Source organism: Dipodomys ordii, unplaced genomic scaffold (genome assembly GCF_000151885.1).
Source record: "Dipodomys ordii isolate 6190 unplaced genomic scaffold, Dord_2.0 Scaffold70, whole genome shotgun sequence".
Taxonomy (NCBI): domain Eukaryota; kingdom Metazoa; phylum Chordata; class Mammalia; order Rodentia; family Heteromyidae; genus Dipodomys; species Dipodomys ordii.
In genome coordinates this window covers 10321918-10339551 of record NW_012267286.1, presented here as the reverse complement: position 1 = coordinate 10339551, position 17634 = coordinate 10321918, and the positions used below count along the sequence as shown (strand labels likewise).

Below are 17634 nucleotides of genomic sequence, written 5' to 3'. Positions count from 1 at the left end.
TGAGTGTTAAATAAGATACATAGAAAAAGGCAGAGGTTCTTGACTTTAAAGAGCAAATAGCAAAATGCCACATATGAACTCATTCTCAGAATAAAAATACATATATAAATAATCAGAGGGAATGTAAGTAAACTGACAATAAAAATTAGCAGGAATCATCTCTGAATAACAAAAATTGTTTCTCTAAAAACAAAAAACAAAGAATTCCTGTGTTCATTATTCATAGTTTTACCTCATTCTGTTGGTCACAGCTCATTATGAACCTGCTAGAATTAATGGAAAATTGATTCCCCGCCCCCCTTTGGTTGGCTAAAATTTATAAAGAGAAATTGTGGCTCTTGTTTCCAGTCTACCAAACTGTAAGCTCTGAGTCTAGGGACAATGTCACACTCAGGATGCTTTGAATCCTTCCATACCGACACACTGTAGGTCTAACTTGTTTTTAGTGAATGACAAAGCACTTGAGTAACATTTCAGACATTTTATGTGTGGTGTAGGATATGGGTCTGCACATACTGTGAGGCATTGCAGTTTTCAATGTATTCATACTTTGTTCATATGATCAGAGTGTGTGTGTGTGTGTGTGTGTGTGTGTGTGTGTGTGTGTGTGTAACAGACATGCTTCGAAAAGAATCTCTTTAATTTTCCTCTTTCTCCTGTGAAAGGTACCAAAGGAAACATGGAGTGCTGGCTGCAGCCACCTTCTTTTGGGAGGTGGTGATTAAAGTTCAAGTCTTTATGTGAACCGATGCACTCTAGTGATGCAATGGCATTTGTCGGGGTTTCTCCCCTGATGTCAGCATTACTGACTTCTGGGGTTGCATAATTCTTTGTTGTCAGAGACTGTCCTTAGTATTATAGGATGTTCAGAGCATCTCTAATCTCTAGCTTCTGCATGCTAGAAGTCACCGTCACCCAGTATGTCAGTCCAGAGCAACTCTAGACATTGCCAAATGTCCCATGAGGTCAAAATATAAACATTTAGTTATAGTGACCTATAACTACTTCAGCGAGGGAAGTGGCAATGTACTTGTCCATGGTCACTGACAAAGAACTCAATGTCAGATTCTTCTCAGAATACCTAAAACATTGGTTCTCTGTCTTCTTTTTTCTGTAGTTTATTTTGAGCATCTTATTTCTTATGCTATCTAATAAGATGGCTTACACTTGCTGTGTATTATTGTTGGGTTAAGGAATTGACTGTTTTATGTGTCTGCCCATTTCTGTTAGACCCCTTCTCTTTGCCAGCCCTGAACATAGCATATTTATCTTAGGCAGCTATTTTATATGTTAATTAGTCACACTGTACCTAGTGAAACAGTATTAAAACTGGAATGAGGAGGAGAGAAAAGGGAAAAGTCAGTTTATACAAATCTGGTAGTAGCATACAGATATTTATTCCTCTTCAGTTTTTTTCAGAACTTGCTCTTCTAAAAACAGCAGAAAGGCCTAAAGTACATTCATCATCACTAGTGTAATATACGATGAGAAAGAAAGCAGCCACTTTCAAGGTTTTTCTTACTGTCTTTCTTATGAAGAGGATTCTGGTGTACTTAGAAATTTTTATTGAATCATACATGTGTTATTATTCACTATCTTGTCATTATTGTGAATGGTATCAAAACATCTTTTAACTTTTAGTTAGAAATGTATATCAGTAAACAATTTTTTACTTACAATTTTTTGGTTAGGAAGTAGTACCATTTTTCTTTAGTTTATTTTTAAAAAGAAACAAAATAGAGGTGGAAAAGATATTCATGTATTATAAAGTTATAGAAATTGAATGCTAAAAAGGTAATGGAAAACCTTGAGTGCACCTGAAAGAACATTCTGGAACTCTTCCCTCTTTATTCACTTTTAGACTCTGATTTACTTACAATTTTTGACACGTGGATAATATTTAATATTTGTCATGATATTCTTTCTGTCAGAGGCATTTAGATTGGTTCTAGGTTTTTCTATTTTTTGCACACTTGCTCAGGTAATTTATTTATTTCTTGTGGTGTGGAGGATCAGTCAGTAAGCACTGTACCAATTACTACTGAGATACAGCTCCCACCTGCTGCTTATTCTTCCACCCAAATTCCTGAAAATAGAGTCTGAGGAGCAAAAGTTACTCTTCCTTTGCGTAGTTTCCATTCCTCTTTCTTCTGTAATGTTTCTTCCACAGCTTTTCTCTATGAAAAGTTTGAGTGTATTTTTATTTGATGTATTCTATGAAAGAAAAGTGGTGAAAGTTACTCTTTCCTTGGAGTTTTATTACTCCTAGTATTAGATGAAGTAATCAAATTATACCTATTGGGGACAGGAAGAAAAAAAGGGGGGGTAGAAGAAAAGTGAGAGAAGGGGCAACATTGTCCAAAAAGAAATGCCTACCTCATGCAGTGGGAGCCTCTGTGTACATCACCTGTATAATAACAATTAAAAACAATACAATTGCACCTAAGTATATGCCTGCGGTAGTTATATACAATCTTGGAAAGAGAGACACTTCATCCTTGCTTCCTAACCATACCCTCTTGAGAAAACCTGAAATTGTGTTTTTCAGACTATTAATTTTGATCTTCAGTGAGCCATAAAATCATTTTCATGAGATTGAAAAGTTAGAATTTTTCATACATGAAATCTCTCTAATAGAAATATTATATTTTTTTTTACTGTGGGTCATGGTAAAAAATAAAGAGGAAGTAGGAAGAGGAGGAGGAGGAGAAGGAGGAGGAGGAGGAGAAAAGAAAAGAACACATCTCTGATCTAAGTGTTCCCTTGAGTCCCTAACTCAATCCTTAATGGTTCACCAGAGGCTAACCCTTCATGGCGTTGAAGATGATCTGCTTGGTCTAGCTGTTTTCACCAAGAACTTCATGTGCCAGACTTGGGTGTTGGTAAGGGGATTATCATCGGAGTGTAGAAAATAGCACATCTGGCATTTCATAGAACATCAACTATCCAAAACTAGTCTGGTTGTAATGTTATGATTTCAAGTGAAAAACACAGTTCACTGGATATTTTAATCGAGGCGAACTAGCTATGTTTTATCTTTGTCTTTCCATGGCCTGAAAACCTGTCTCTTGGGGAGGAGAGAGATGAAGAGAATAGACCCAATTTACTCCCCAATTAATGCAGTAGCTCCTTCTCTGTCTCAAAGTCCTTCCTCAAAAGCACAGAACTGAACAAAAAGAAAGTGAAGGGAAGAGCTGGGGTAATTGGGGAGTAAGTGGGGGGAGGAAGGGGCTTTCCCTGCTCATTTCTTATCCTCTAGTTCCAAATGCTCAGTGGGTATTTCAATACTGCAGAAATAAAACATGCTTTTTACAATGAATGCAAATATTACTCAGTGATTCACACTTTCCAAATGATTCTTGGTTTCTTTTGACATTTCATTTTTTTGAATTATAGATTACCATTGACATCACACTAGAGTTACCCCCTCAACTCTTCAGTCACACCAAGTGTATACAGGTTCCAATTTTAACCACTTACCATGTTCCTTAGCCTCTAACAAATTGTAAAAACCTTTTTTTAGATGCACATGGGTGTGGAACTCTTAGGGGAATGGTGTTACTGAAGTAAAGATTGTTTGTCCCTGCTACAATTTAGAGACCTCTCGTCAGGCTTGTCTACAGCACTGGCTCATGATAATAACTTTGTATCCAACCTAATAAAGGTAGTTTAGTTGAGTTTTTAAATCCTAGTGAGAGCAACTTTATGTTAAATCCCTACACTTAACGGTCTACAAAACCATCCAGTGTTACTACACGTGCAAACAGTGACGTACAGATACTGAGTGACTTCCATCCTAAGTCTCATTTTGGAAGACTGTGGGCTAAGAAGGAGGGGAAAAGGAAATCACATCAGTTTAATGGAAAACCTAAACTCAATAAAAATGGTTTTAAATGTTTTCATGGAAGTTTGGGCGCCTGTGATTTTCTAACAATAAGGGTTTTTCACATAGACTGTCAGTCCTTCATGCTTTGAGGGTGATGAGAAGCAATGGCCTCAAGAATCTAATTGCACGTAATTTTCAAACAGAGAATAAGGACTAGTTGTGCCCAGCTCAGAGTACTGTCTGAGTTAAGCATAGGAGTTTTGGATCATAAGTAATTGGTAATTCCTTGATTGTGCAATCTCCCTGCTGTTAGCTTTAGGTGCCAAAGAGGAACTGTACCATGTTCTCCTTTCTAAGGTCTATTTAAAAAAGGACTGCGTTTGATCTTAACTAGCATAACACCATTTACTTGTACGTGAATTCTGTGGTAATAGTATATTTAAGGATCATTCCAAAGTTACAGTTTTGTTTTGTTTTCATACACAGCTCCAGAATGGCTGAAGACAATCCATACGGAGGGACTGGACAAGTAAGTGCTATCACCCATGGATAGTTTTATTCAAATGTATTAATATTGCAAGATATTCAGATAATGTACTAGTAACTCAGGATTAGGAGAGCTCTAAAATTAGCTTTATAAAAAGCTTTAGGATTTTTTTTCTCCCATTTTTTCCTGTTCCTACAAGTGAAGTTGAAAAGGACACGGTCACAGAAAAAGGAGGAACTAAAACCCCATCACACACATTATTGCGTGAAAATTGTATAAACCACAGGTCAAATGAGAGCCACTGTGTTCGCTTCCTGGGGCTGCTGTAACAAATTCCTACATTTCTGTGGCTGGAAGCAGCCCTACAGAGAAGAAGCTGATATTAAGGTGATATTGAATGGGTTGCCAAGGGGCAGTTTCCATTCCTCTTGCATAGCTTCAAGCGGTGGCTGGCAATGCTTGGCATCCCTGGGCTTGTAGCTGCATCACTCCCGTGTCAGACTCTGTTGTATGATTTCCTTCTTCCCTGGTGTCTCCTGCGTGTCCACAGCAAAGCTCTTCTCTTTCTTTATCTAAAGGCATCAGGCATTGGCCCACCCTCATCTAATGTGATTTCATCTTATCTTGTAAAGAGTATTATTTCCAAAGTCCCATTTGTAAGCATCTGTTTAAAAAGGAACATCGATGACTCAGTACAGCCCCTTAAAATGGTTACTTGTAGCTCTTTCTAATGAGGAGGCAGATTGGCATGTTGGGATGGTGACAAGACTCGAGAACTTGGAATTCCGAGGTAGTTATACAAACACTGATTGCTACTGATCAGCTCTTCCAGCTTGAGTCCCCTCAGCCTGTTTTTCTCACAAAATACAAGTGTGAGCTTCACATACACAGGGGCTTAAAATGACTACATGGGTGATGAATGTGCTTTGTGAGCATTAAATTGCTATTATTTTAATAAGTTGCAGTTATGAAGGGATACTGAGGTCCTTTCTTTTCTCTCCCCTTTGCGATTTGGGCTTAAATTCAAGGTGATTCAGATTCTTCATTGGTCTGGTGCTCTACCATTTGAGCAATGGCTCCTGCCCAGTATTTTTGCTGGTTAATTAGAGATTAAGTTTTGTAGACCCTGCTAGCATGAGCTAGCTTTGAACTTTGGTCTTACAGGTATCAGCCTCTGGAGTAGCCAGGATTACGAGTTGAGTCACTGTTGGTATCCAGCTCTTCCTAGTTTTTTACTTGAAAAAAAAAAAAAAACCAACCCAAGTCTATGGAAATGTTGAATAGACTAACAAATCCCTGTTGGCAATTAACATGTTGTTTCTTTTTCTTCTTCTCTCTATATATGTATTCAGAGAGCCACTAGAAAACAGCTTTCAAAGTGATTACAATGGCAATACTAAAGTTGGAATATAATAATTTTGACAAATGGTCATTCCATAGCTGTTTCATCCATAGTATAATTAGCTAGCAGAATATTAGCAAGGTAGTGGTCCAGAATAAGCCATACAAAGTCTCTAATTTCAGGATGCTGCCTTTCAAGTTGAAGAGGCAGAAACATAATTTTTCCATATGGTAATAGAAAGCTATGGTAGTGGCCTGCACAGAAATGTTGAGAGAAATTACTAGTTGCTATCTGGAGGAGAAGAGCAGCGTTAGGAAGGACTTCCCAAAAGAATTCTAGGTAAGCTGAGATTTGAAAGACATACTTTGCTAGGCCTATCAAAGAAAGGGAATAGGACCTACCCTGATATCCAGTCCAAGATTCATGATAAAAATCATTTTGCATGTAAATTTTGGTGGCCACCATGTGAAACAACAGAATTATCAAATATATTCATACCAAAAAAATCATCCAGACTCTTTCCATTCCCCACCCTCAGAGAAAGCTGAAATTCAAGTCTTTTAGGGAGTCTGATGTTGCTATAACTAAATCAAGAAAGCTGGCACCAATAGCTCATGCCTGTAATCCTAGCTATTCAAGAGGCTGAGACCTGAAGATAACAGTCTGAAGCTAATCTGGGAAAGCAAGTCCGTGAGACTCATCTCCAATGAGCTACCAAAAAAAGCCAGAAACAGAGCTATGGCTCAAATGGTAGAGTAATAGCCTTGAGCAAGAAAGCTCAGGAATGGTGCCAGGCCGTGGCTTCAAGCTTCAGAACTGGCACAAAAATAAATAAATAAATAAACAAAAGGCATAAGAACTGTGTAATAGTCTGATTGACTTGAAAAGAATGAATATGCATTACTTCTCACATGATGATGCTCCTTTGCAAGTTTGTTATAAAAAGTGGTGATACTGGATTCATCTAGGGACATTTTCTTTGATTGCAGAGTGCGAGACATTATCAAAACCCTTTGTTTTACCTTTCACTTTTAATACACTATATCTAACCATTTAAAGGCCAACTGTAACCAACATGAGGGGTGTTTCGGCTTGGTTTTACACCACGCTTTGCTGTCTACACACAGGAAATCTTATCAACCGGAGATGGCCCTTTCTGCCACACCAGAGGAAAACCTGCTGAAGACATTCATTCTGAAAGTTTCTTATGTGGGCCATTTTTGCTCAGCAGTAACAGGGGTGAAGTGTGTTCTGCTATTTCCATTTTTAAGAGGTCCTTGAAGTTTTTGTAATCCCCTATCTTGAGGTTTAAAGACATCCTCAGAGTTTGGTGTGTGCTAGACTTTGTTCTCCTGCCCTGTCCTAGTAAAAAAGCATTAACCTTCAGCACGAGGCAACACAGCACCTGAGCGCTGGCACTTAGGCCTCCGGATGGTCGTTGTAACTACTGCAGGGCCACAGGAAATACAGGAGCTCTTTTCCTTCTTCATTAGCCTTTCTGAGCTGACACTGGTAGATGTCTGTGTACCATGGGGCACATTGTTGTGGAATGTATTTTCTAATTTCTTCATTTCCTTCGCAGTTAAATGATTAACAGCCGTGTTAATGAGCCTTATTTATTGTTGAACACTGGAATGGAGCACATTTTTTTATGAATTAGTTATTGATCTGGAGCCGAAATGTTTAAATGTTCTTCATTTAAACATAGTGTTCTTTTCTGCCCACCCCCCCCCCCATTTGGTGCCAGTCCTGGGGTTTGAACTAAGTTTCTCAAGTCCTTGCTTGTCTCTTCCACTGTAGGTTATCATTTTGACACTTGAGCTACAGCTCCACTTAAGGCTTTTTGATGGTTAAATGGAATTAAGAGTCTTAAGGACTTTTTTGCCTGGGTGGGATTCAAACCTTGATCTTCAGATCTCAGCTTCCTGAGTAGCTCGGATTACAGGTGTGAGTCACCAGTGCCCCAACCCTTTCTTCCTCTTGATTGAACTAGAAATACTAGGTTCTTTTTTTTGGTCAGTTGTGGGGTTTGAACTCTGGGCCTGAGCACTGTCCCTGAGCTCTTCAGCTCAAGGTGAGCACTCTATCACTTGAGCCACAGTGCCACTTCCAGTTTTCTGGTGGTCAATTGGAGATAAGAGTCGCATGTACTTTCCTTGCCCGAGTTGGGTTTGAACCATGATCCTCAGATACTAGGTTCTTAAGAGACCAAGAACCTCCTTCCTAATAAGGACAGGAGGCCATGTTGGTGATTAAAAATAAAGTATATTTTAATATAGTAAACTGTCTTCTAGCACACATACTAGCCTATCCAAAAAAAAGAAAAGCCCAAAACATAAACAACTTGAAATATTGTCAGGTTCTGTGCTGCCAACAAGCATTTCAAACAGATAGGATAAAAGAAATGGTAAGATCAGAAATATGAATTAAAGTCCTAAATGACCTAAATGGGGAAAAAATTCTTTTGGAATAATAAATGTTACCTTCTTAAGCTAGAGTTTAATTCTATCCGAATATATTGCTTGCCTACTGCTTTAGTTTTCTGTCTTATTTTTCTGTTGGTGCTATAACAAATTACTGCAAACTTGGAACTTATTAACAACATAGACTCCCCTCTTATAGTCTAGATGTCAGAATTCTAAAATCAGGGTGTTGTCAGGACCGCTCTCCTGGTGGCTCTCATTTCTTGCTTATTTGAACTTGTAGAGAGAGCTGCCTATAGTCCTTGGCTGTGAACCCAACCCCCACTCCAGCCTCTTGCTTCCATATTACTGATTTCCTAAATCTCTTTTATCCTATCCCTCTAAGGCAATCCAGAGTAATCTCTTACTTTAGGATCTTTTCCTTAATAATATATGAAAAATTGTCTTTGCTGTCTTAGTAGCATTCCTAAATTCTGAGATCTGGGCTATCCACATTTTAGGAGACCATTGTTCAATCTAACACTGCCACCACCAAGTTCTAGGTATTTTGCAACGTGATAGGAAAAGAGAGGTGAAAATATAAATGAGTGAGCTCAGTGCTCAGTTATCTGCTCTGTGGACTGTCAATTAAATACTTATAGGCCTTGAAGCTGGATTAGGGATACATAATCTGGTATATCCAGACTAGAAATACATTTACCACTAAAAAAAGAACAATATATTTGTTTTGTTTGTTTTATCGGTCGTGGGGCCTGAACTCTGGGCCTGGGTGCTGTCCCTCAGCTCTTCAGCTCAAGTCTAGTACTCTACCACTTGAGCCACAGCGCCACTTCCAGTTTTTTCTGCTTATGTGGTGCTGAGGAATTGAACTCAGGGCCTCAAGCATGCAAGACAAGTACTCTACCACTGAGCCACCTTCCCAGCCCCAAGAACAATATATTTGTAGGATTCTTTTTATATAGATCTAAGAGAGTATGTACCTCAAATCATGCATTCACTCAGTATTTGTTTAGCATCTACTCTATTCTGAGTATGTACTTGTCCTGGAAGGTGTGTTAGTAAGCACACCACCCCAGGCCCTTGCTCTTGGTGACTTCACCTTCTTGATCATCTCTAAGTCTCTCCTAACATAAACCCCATGCACATGAGACTTAACCAAGTCTCCCATGGGAATTTTAAAATCTTAATTTCATGAATCCGATTTGTAGGGTTTTGTCTTTGTCTCAAAAAAAAAAAAGTAGTTTTCCTTCTTGCAACTAGTTATTAGGTGTTCAGACTTCACATTTTTATATGGTGTAAAAGCAATGACTAAGAGATTTCACTGTTCTCCTTTGCAGATCTTTCATTTGAATACTTTATCACATACAATGTTTAACACAGAATTATTTCCACCTGAGATGCCACTGTCAACAGGTAAGAAAACTATCCCTTTGGCCTCTTGTTGTCAAGTTTTTAAAAATACTCAGGATTTGCCAATAGTACCTTCTAGAAGTTCAGGAATGTACATAAGAAGGAAATGGTGGTTCATGTTCTAAATATCAGTCTTTCAATATACTTTCTTGAAAAGTATTCGAACAAAAAAATGTTTTACACCCCTCATCCTTTTTAGTAACAGGGGTTAATGTCTGGCAGAACAACTCAGTAGCAGTTTCTTTATTCAAGACAAGCATTTTCTTTTTTTTCCAGTTGTACTACCTCTGAGTTCTTTTTAAGTTCCTCTCTGCTATTTTCCATATGTGTGCAAACCAGCGTGAACTTCTTAGTCTGTTCCAGAAACATTTATCTGCAGGCCTGTTGTGGCCGGCCAATATACTTAGCATCAGACCAATAGTGTAAAAAAAAATCATCAATATCATCTTTTTTTTTAAGAGCCTTTATATAATGGGTGTGGTGATACACATCTGTAATCCCAGCTATTCAATAGCTAGAGATTGGGAGGATCGTGGTTTGAGGCAAGCACAAAAAGGTAGTGACACTATCTCAATAAACAGATCTCAATAAACAGGCTGGATAGGGTGGTTCACTTCTATCATTCCCATGAACAAGAAGTCTAAGTAGGAGGATCATGGTTCAAAGTTGACTCTAAGAAAAAGTGAAAGCCTATCTGAAAAATAACAAAAGCAAAAAAAAGAGCTGGGGGCATGGCTCAAGCAATAGATCATCTGTCTAGGAAGCATGAAGCCCTGAGGTCAAATTCCAGTACAAAATAAATAAATAAAAGCTTTTAGCTTTGCATTCTGAGCAATGAGATAAAACTTTCCATAGGGATCCCCAGATTGCTTAATCTTGTATTGACAATTGAACTTATCTAGCCTCTTTTTCAATTGATTGATATATTGGCTGGGAACTTACAGAAGCAATGCTGGCGACTTACAGAGAGATGTCGAAACCAGGGTCAGAGTTGACAACAGGAGTTCAGTTCACTGTGGATTTACTTGCCTATCTCCTGGGAGACTGTCCCTCCTCTTCTAATTCTCATTTAGAATGACCTGTGGCATGCTGGCTCTTACCTTTCACGGCTGATAGCAGAATGTTTTTCTGCATGCACATGGTTAGTGTTTCCAGAGGTCCTGGGAGGGGAGAAACTGCATCTGCCCACATCCACCTTCAGCAGCCGCAGGTCATCACAGTGGCCTGCCTTTCTGTCCTGCCCACACAGCCCTTGTTTCTGGGCTAGCGTTTATCTGAGGCTGGGTGAACCCTGCCCTGTGAGAGCCCTGGGTTACCTTCCTGTGAAGAAGGGGCATTTGTGCTAGGGGCATTTGTGTTTGCTGTGAACTTTTTTAATTCTAAGGTTCCAAGCACTTTTGTTAGTATTCATGCTGAGTTGAAAATAATAATAATAATAATAAAATAAGAACTCAGTTCCACCCATAGGAAATACACATTTTTTCTATTTCAGTTCCACCCATAGGAAATACACATTTTTTTCTATTTCATGTGGATACCAAACAGGGTCCTGAGGCAAATTTTGTTTCTACACATTTTCTTTTTCTTTACATTTATAGGCGTAGAAATGAGATTATCAGAAGAACCATCAATATTCTGTGGTCACAGCTGCGTGTTGTAGGAAGTGTCTTACCTTATCATTTAAAAAAAAAAAAACCCTTGAAAGTATACCTAAGCATCTTATTTTCTACCTGTAATCTCCCCCAACGTATTTTTGTGTCTATGATTTTCACCTTTAGTGGTGATGCCATAGTCCGTTTTATATACACCACGATACATGGGATGTTTTATGCAGATTCTAAAGAAGTAGGGAGGTTGTGTAAGCCACTAGTAAAGTGTAATTTTCATGTGGATTTTTCTTTCAGATTTGTTGGAATGTAAGACCAATAGCCGGCATATGATGAGTTGAAAGCAATATGGGATATAGTATAGATGCTAGGCTGTAACACTATGCATTAACGTCACGCTCTGCATAGTGGGATATCATTTTCATGGCCCAGAAATGGGGCCGAATGAAAGTTGGCCTCAAAACAAATACATCCATATCAAATCGAATTTTCTAGGTAATTTAACCTTGAATATGTGTTTTGCAAGAGAAAGATGGTTCTGTTTCATGAGGAATTTCACATACTTAAGTCCTACAGAAAAAAAAATGATACCCAAAAGGCAACTATTGCTAAAAGAGTAAGAATAGAGAAATTAAGGTTTACTGTCAGTGTTTTCTCTCCCCTGTATTTTCCATAAAGTTTTCTCCATATATTGCTTTTTTTACAGGACTATCTTCTTGATGTGTTCTTTTAGAATTCTGGATGAAATGTTTCTATATTCTATTGCCAAACATGCTCTTGCTTGCTCTCTCTCTCTCTGTCTCTCTCTCTCTCTCTCTCTCTCCCTCTCTCTCTCTCCCTCTCTCTCCCTCTCTCTTCCTCCCTCCCCCCCTCCTCTCTCTCTTTCTCTATATATATATCCTTAGTGAAAATTAAAGTAAAATTTTTAATTAGAGGTTTTTCTCATTTTAATATTATAGTTACTTATAAAAGTACCTTAAAATGTCCTAAGATGACCTGGGCACTGGTGGCTCATGCATGTAATCCTCACTACTCCAGGAGGCTGAGATCTCAGGGTCACAGTTTGGAGCCAATTCAGGCAAGAGAGTCTGTAGTACTCTTATCTCCAATAAACTACTCAGAAACAGCTGGAAGTTGAGCTGTGGCTCAAGTAGTAGACTGCTAGCCTTGAGCAAAAAGAAGCTCAGGAACAGTGCTCAGGCCCTGCATTCAAGCCCCAGGTTTGGCAGGCAAATACACACACAAGCATGAACGCATACACACACACACACAAAAAATGTCCAAAGATGGCTCATACCTATAATCTCAGCTACTCAGAAGGCTAAGATGTGAGTATCGTAGTCCAAAATCAGCCCAGGCAGAAAAGTTCATGAGACTCTATCTCCAATTGATCAGCAAAATACTTGGCTAGAGGTATGGTTCAAATGTTAGAAGACCAGCTGAGCAAATTTGAGTCCTTAAGTTTAAACCTGTTTACTTTCCCTCAAAAATGAATGCCTAAGGATGAATTTAATACAGAAGAAAATATAATTAACTACATACTACTTGGCCACTGATATTCCATTTTTCCTTTCTCTTCTATGTTTCACTTTAGACTTTCCAACTGACCTCCTGGTATATTCTTGAATAATAGGAAATAATTTTAACTTTGTTGCCTGTTGTTCTCTAATATATCTTGGTTCATCATGATAAATGAATTGATAAAATTCTACTCTAACTTACAGTTTCTTTTAAATTCTAACCTCAAGTTTTATCTCTTCTTTACAAATTTATCCACCTCAAGTAAGTTCTAGTAAGCTAGAAAACAAGCAAGATTCAAATGGGAAGAGCTTTCTTTATTTCAGACCTGTGGATTATGGTATATTTGACATGAAAACCACTAATGTGCTTAGGGACTTCCTCATAGTAAACATATTAATATTTATCCTGTCAGAGTTCCTGATTTTCCTTTTGATGTAGATTTACCTTCTCCCTTGCTTTATGTTTTTACAATAATGAATTGGCATGTACTTGTGTTCAGTTAAATTCTTTGCAGAATTTTATTTTAAAAGTCTTTGTACTATTTATATTTGCTGTAGATTTAATTTTTATTAAGTTAGTGTCCTTTGCATGTGCTGTTTTAGGGCAGTCTTTATCTAGGAACACAATATTCAGAACTTTTACAGAAAATAAAAGGCGATGATTTAATAAGAAAAGACCAGGTGGAATTATTATTATAAAGGTGATATTTACTTGACTCAGTAAGGGAAAAGAACAGAAACCTTAGTGCAGAGAGAAGCAGGCAGCGTGGGCTCTTTATTTGTGTCTCCCCCGTGGCAGGTTGCTAGCTCCATCTCTCTTAATTTCACCCAGAGCACATTCTCTGTGGAGAGGGAAGGCAAAGGGAACTGTCTTAACACTCGGGAAGTGCTCGCTGCTCATTGTTGGTATATGTGTTGCCCTGAAAAGTACTCTGTTGGGAGACAAGATTGTGAAGGCTGTTGGCACTAATTCTCGCCTCTGCCTGTGGTGGTCTAGGCAATGTACCATCAGCACTCAACCAACATTGACTTGTTGTGGTCCTCTAAACTGTAAAGAAAGCTATTGTTTAACGAACAAGAGTAAATTTAACATTTCAAAGGAGGAAAAGGAATTCTATACTTGGGGAACTTCAGCTAGAAAATTGATTTGAAACCCCAATTTAACAACATACTTTCAGTCTTTTACTTGCTTTACCTTTTTTAAAAAAACAAAACAAAATAATGATTTTGAGAATCTTCACAGTTTCTTTTGATTTCTGTTTGTTGTTTTGTTTTAGATGGCCCATTCCTTCAAATATTAGAACAACCTAAACAGGTAAGAAGTCTAAAGGGATGGGAATTTTGTGTTTGTGTTGGTTTTTTTTTTTTTTTGCATTCTCGGATCCCTACACTTACAAAACATCAAGACATCAAACTTTGAATAATAGTAAATAAATTTTATGACGGAAATAGCTTATCTGAGTGATGATCAGCCTGCCAAATTACATAATAACTGTGTTCATCTACTTTACATGTCTTAGTCATTCTTCAAATGGTCTTGAGCTTTGGTACACAGTTCTGTGAAACTCCAGTTAATTATAGATCCCTGGTTATTGTGCTATCTCTGCTGGCTTAGCTTATCAGCCATTCCCAGGAAAGACTCAGGTTATTTCCATGCATTTTCTTTACAAAGGAAATATGCATGCATGCAGTTCCTATTCACTGAGCTTTATCCATTGGTCATGCCCACTCTCACCTATGACTTCCTGACTTTCCTCCTTCCTCACCCACTCCAGTATTTTCTGTTTGGTGAAATATGTTGCCTAAGACAGTGCAAACACTCCATGTGTTTGTAGTTGAATAATCTTCCTTCTGGTGTTAGCGTTAGACTCACCCTTGCCAGAACAAGGAGAGAAGTATATCTCTTTCTTCCCACTGGATTCTGTAGAATATAGCTCAGAATTAAAGTAATCCTAGCCACTCAAGAGGTGGAGATCTGAGGATTTAGGTTCGAAGCCACTCTGGGTAGCAAGTCTGTGAGATTCTTATCTCGAATAACCTACTCAGAAAAGGCCAGAAGTGGTGCTGTGTCTCCAATGGTAGAACACTAGCCCTGAGCAAAAAAAGCTCAGGGACAGAGGTCAGGCTCTGAGTTCAAGCCCCAGGACCAGCCCCAAAACAGAATTAAAATGGCCTAAAGCCATTCCCCAACTCTGGATAAACAAATATTCATTAGATGCTGCTTGAGTCAAGTGCTGTAAAAGAGGAGGAAAGAAAAATTTTTATTATCCGTCTATTGGACATTTCAGTAGCATCTGACAGAATATGAACAGTCACTACACTGCAAATGGATGGGCTTACCCCACCTGTGTGAGGCTGAAGCTATGCGTATCTTTCCGCTTGCAATGTGTGTTGCTTATGTAATGGTGAGTAACTCAGATGTGTGCATCTTTAGACCCTTTTGTATTGGGGAAGCATTAACCAAGTGCTGAAGAAATTCAATGCCATCACTGCAGGGAGGTTCCCAGAGTCATGTCATGCAATAGATTTGGTCAACACTTAAAGAATAGGGGTGTCTGAATGATGACCAGGTTATGTTGATAAGGTAGAAATTAGACCCAAGTTTTTGTTGTATGGACAAAAATTCCACATGAGAATCAGGGCACTATTGCAGTTGCTCAAAAGAGGCTCATCCTGACCACACTTTCCTTTGCTTCATTTCTATGACCAACTCTGTAGGGAGGATTTCTCTCATGAATTTATCAGTTCTCTCAAAGATCATCCCGATGGAGTTCTGCTTCCTGAAATTCTCTATGCAATAATCTGGCATCCTGGAAAATTCCCTAGCTTGTAAATATCCATGAAACTGATAAGTCAACTAAAAATGTGTCTGCACCTGTATTTTTTAAATACGTGTGTTTTTTAAATAAACATAATAAGAATTTTAACAAGCAAGTCCTTATCCTCGACCCAAAAAGTCATAATGAAAAACTGACATTCATTTATGATTTACCTGAAAGATTACTTTCAGGTAGTTCAAGAATTCAAAACTTAATTCATTATGTATGAACACATTAAAAATTTACATGAGTAAAACAGTATGTTTGTTTTCCAAGCTAGTCTTATTTTGATGTGTGACTTCAGTGAAAGTAATATGGCTGTATTTAAGTCAGACTTTCTTTTTTGGGGGGTCAAGTCGTGGGGCCTGAAATCTGGGTTTGGGCGCTGTCCCTCAACTCTTCAGCTCAAGGATAGCACTCTACCACTTGAGCCACAGTGCCACTTCCAGCTTTTTCTTTTCTGCTTATGTGATGCTGAAGAATCGAACCCAGGGTCTTATGCATGCAAGGCAAACGCTCCACTGAGCCACCTTCCCAGCCCTTAAGTCAGACTTTCTGACTAGAAAGAGGTAGACTTGCCTTTGGAGTTGATGATTGATTTTAAGCAAATGGAGTTACTGAGATGAATGACTATGGATTAGCAAACTTTTAATCTCAGGAAAACTCAAATCAGAAGTATTTGAAGGTATCGCATCTTCTTGAAAAAAGGATTTGACTTCGGAGTCAGAATGACTTCGTGTAGAACATCAGATGCAAATTCAACCAATAATAATGCAATGATATACATTGTTTTACACACTGTAAGCACACCATTTAACACATGCCTATTTACTTTTTATTTGACACCAATCTCCATAAGATGTAAAACTATACACGTGTATATTTTTCCAACTGCCCCAAAGGAGTTTGGTATTAATTAAGTTAGGGGAAAAATGTCTTTTTTCTTAGGGGCCTTTTTAGCATAGACTTCCCCAGCTTTGAGAGAGATGCATCATATTATATTCTTTTATATATTCCATCTGTTGCATGCTGATACTGTCTTAATGAAATGTGTTTGAATTGATTTGCAGTCAAGTAAGTCTCATTTTGATGCTTAGCTCTTGCTAGAAGCTGGCTCTTGAACATGCTTTTGTTTTTTGATGTTCTTAGAAACTTCACTTACTGTTAAAAATAAACCATCAACCATTGCTTATAAAAGATACTGAGCTGATTTTGTAACTTAATTGTTTTAATTTGAATTTTGTAAAAAGCAAAACAGAAGAATTGTTTAAAATTTTTTTACCTCCCTTCAGAAGATCATGTGACATCCAGGTTTGGAGTTCCCTGTGGAGCTCTTTTCAGTTTTTTAGATTTTTTTTTTAAATGAGTTTCACCTACACTGTGGATCTGTGCTTGCCTTGAAGAAATTTCTCATGCTGGGGAATTGACCTCAGGGCTTTCTCACCCAGTGAAATGTGCTTTAGGACAATCTTCTTTGGAAATCAGGAAGTCCTTAGAGAATACAGAGACAGTCACAGAGATTTAAATGAGTTCATAGCACTGAGCCAACTCAGAGATAAAATCCTTACCAGGGAGGGGGTAGCAGTGCTCAACAAGAAATGTACTCATTACTTTACTCATGTAACTACAACTCCTCTATACAACATCTTTACAATAAAATAAAATTTAAAAATATCCTTACCAGGCCTAATGAAATACAGCAAAATCTAAGATGGCAAGTGTTTTACATTGGTGCATGAGCTCAAAGCAATTAAAACCGTTGTGTCCTCTGGAGTTTTATGTGTTTGAGGTTGTAAAGTAGAAACCCCTCACCAGCAATTAGTGGTTATGGGATGTTCACAATAGTCTAGTGATCTAATGCTGGTTCTATGAAGTCTAGCCCACACTAGAAATAAATGGAAGGTGAGGTTGTTTCTTAAAAATATGTGAGCATATTGTTCTTTTCACCCTGAGGTGAAAAGAAAAAAAAAACATCCAGTTAAGTGATGGTTTAGTTATAAACTATGAGTACTACCACAAATTGGCATCATTATAAAGTTAAATGATTCAGAAAATACAGCAGAAGTGCCCTTAATATGATGAGCTCCCTTAATTTGCATAATTGTTTATGCAGTATTCTTTGTCTACAGATATGCATAATTATATGATTGGATTATAATTAAATTCACTCCAAATAGTTAGAACTAGAATAAACCTTAAA

The 17634-nt window shown here is 38.0% G+C and overlaps 1 protein-coding gene across 1 annotated transcript in view; it reads left to right on the top strand.

The window, feature by feature from the left end:
* Nucleotides 1–4317: 4317 nt before the first annotated feature.
* Nfkb1 (nuclear factor of kappa light polypeptide gene enhancer in B-cells 1) overlaps nt 4318–17634 on the top strand; it is a 95928-nt gene continuing 82611 nt past the window's right edge. Inside the window, exons 1-3 of the mRNA XM_013023831.1 lie at nt 4318–4355; nt 9416–9491; nt 13893–13930. Coding sequence (XP_012879285.1) covers nt 4320–4355; nt 9416–9491; nt 13893–13930 — 150 coding nt within the window. The 5' untranslated portion in view covers nt 4318–4319. The remainder of the gene's footprint in view (nt 4356–9415; nt 9492–13892; nt 13931–17634) is intronic.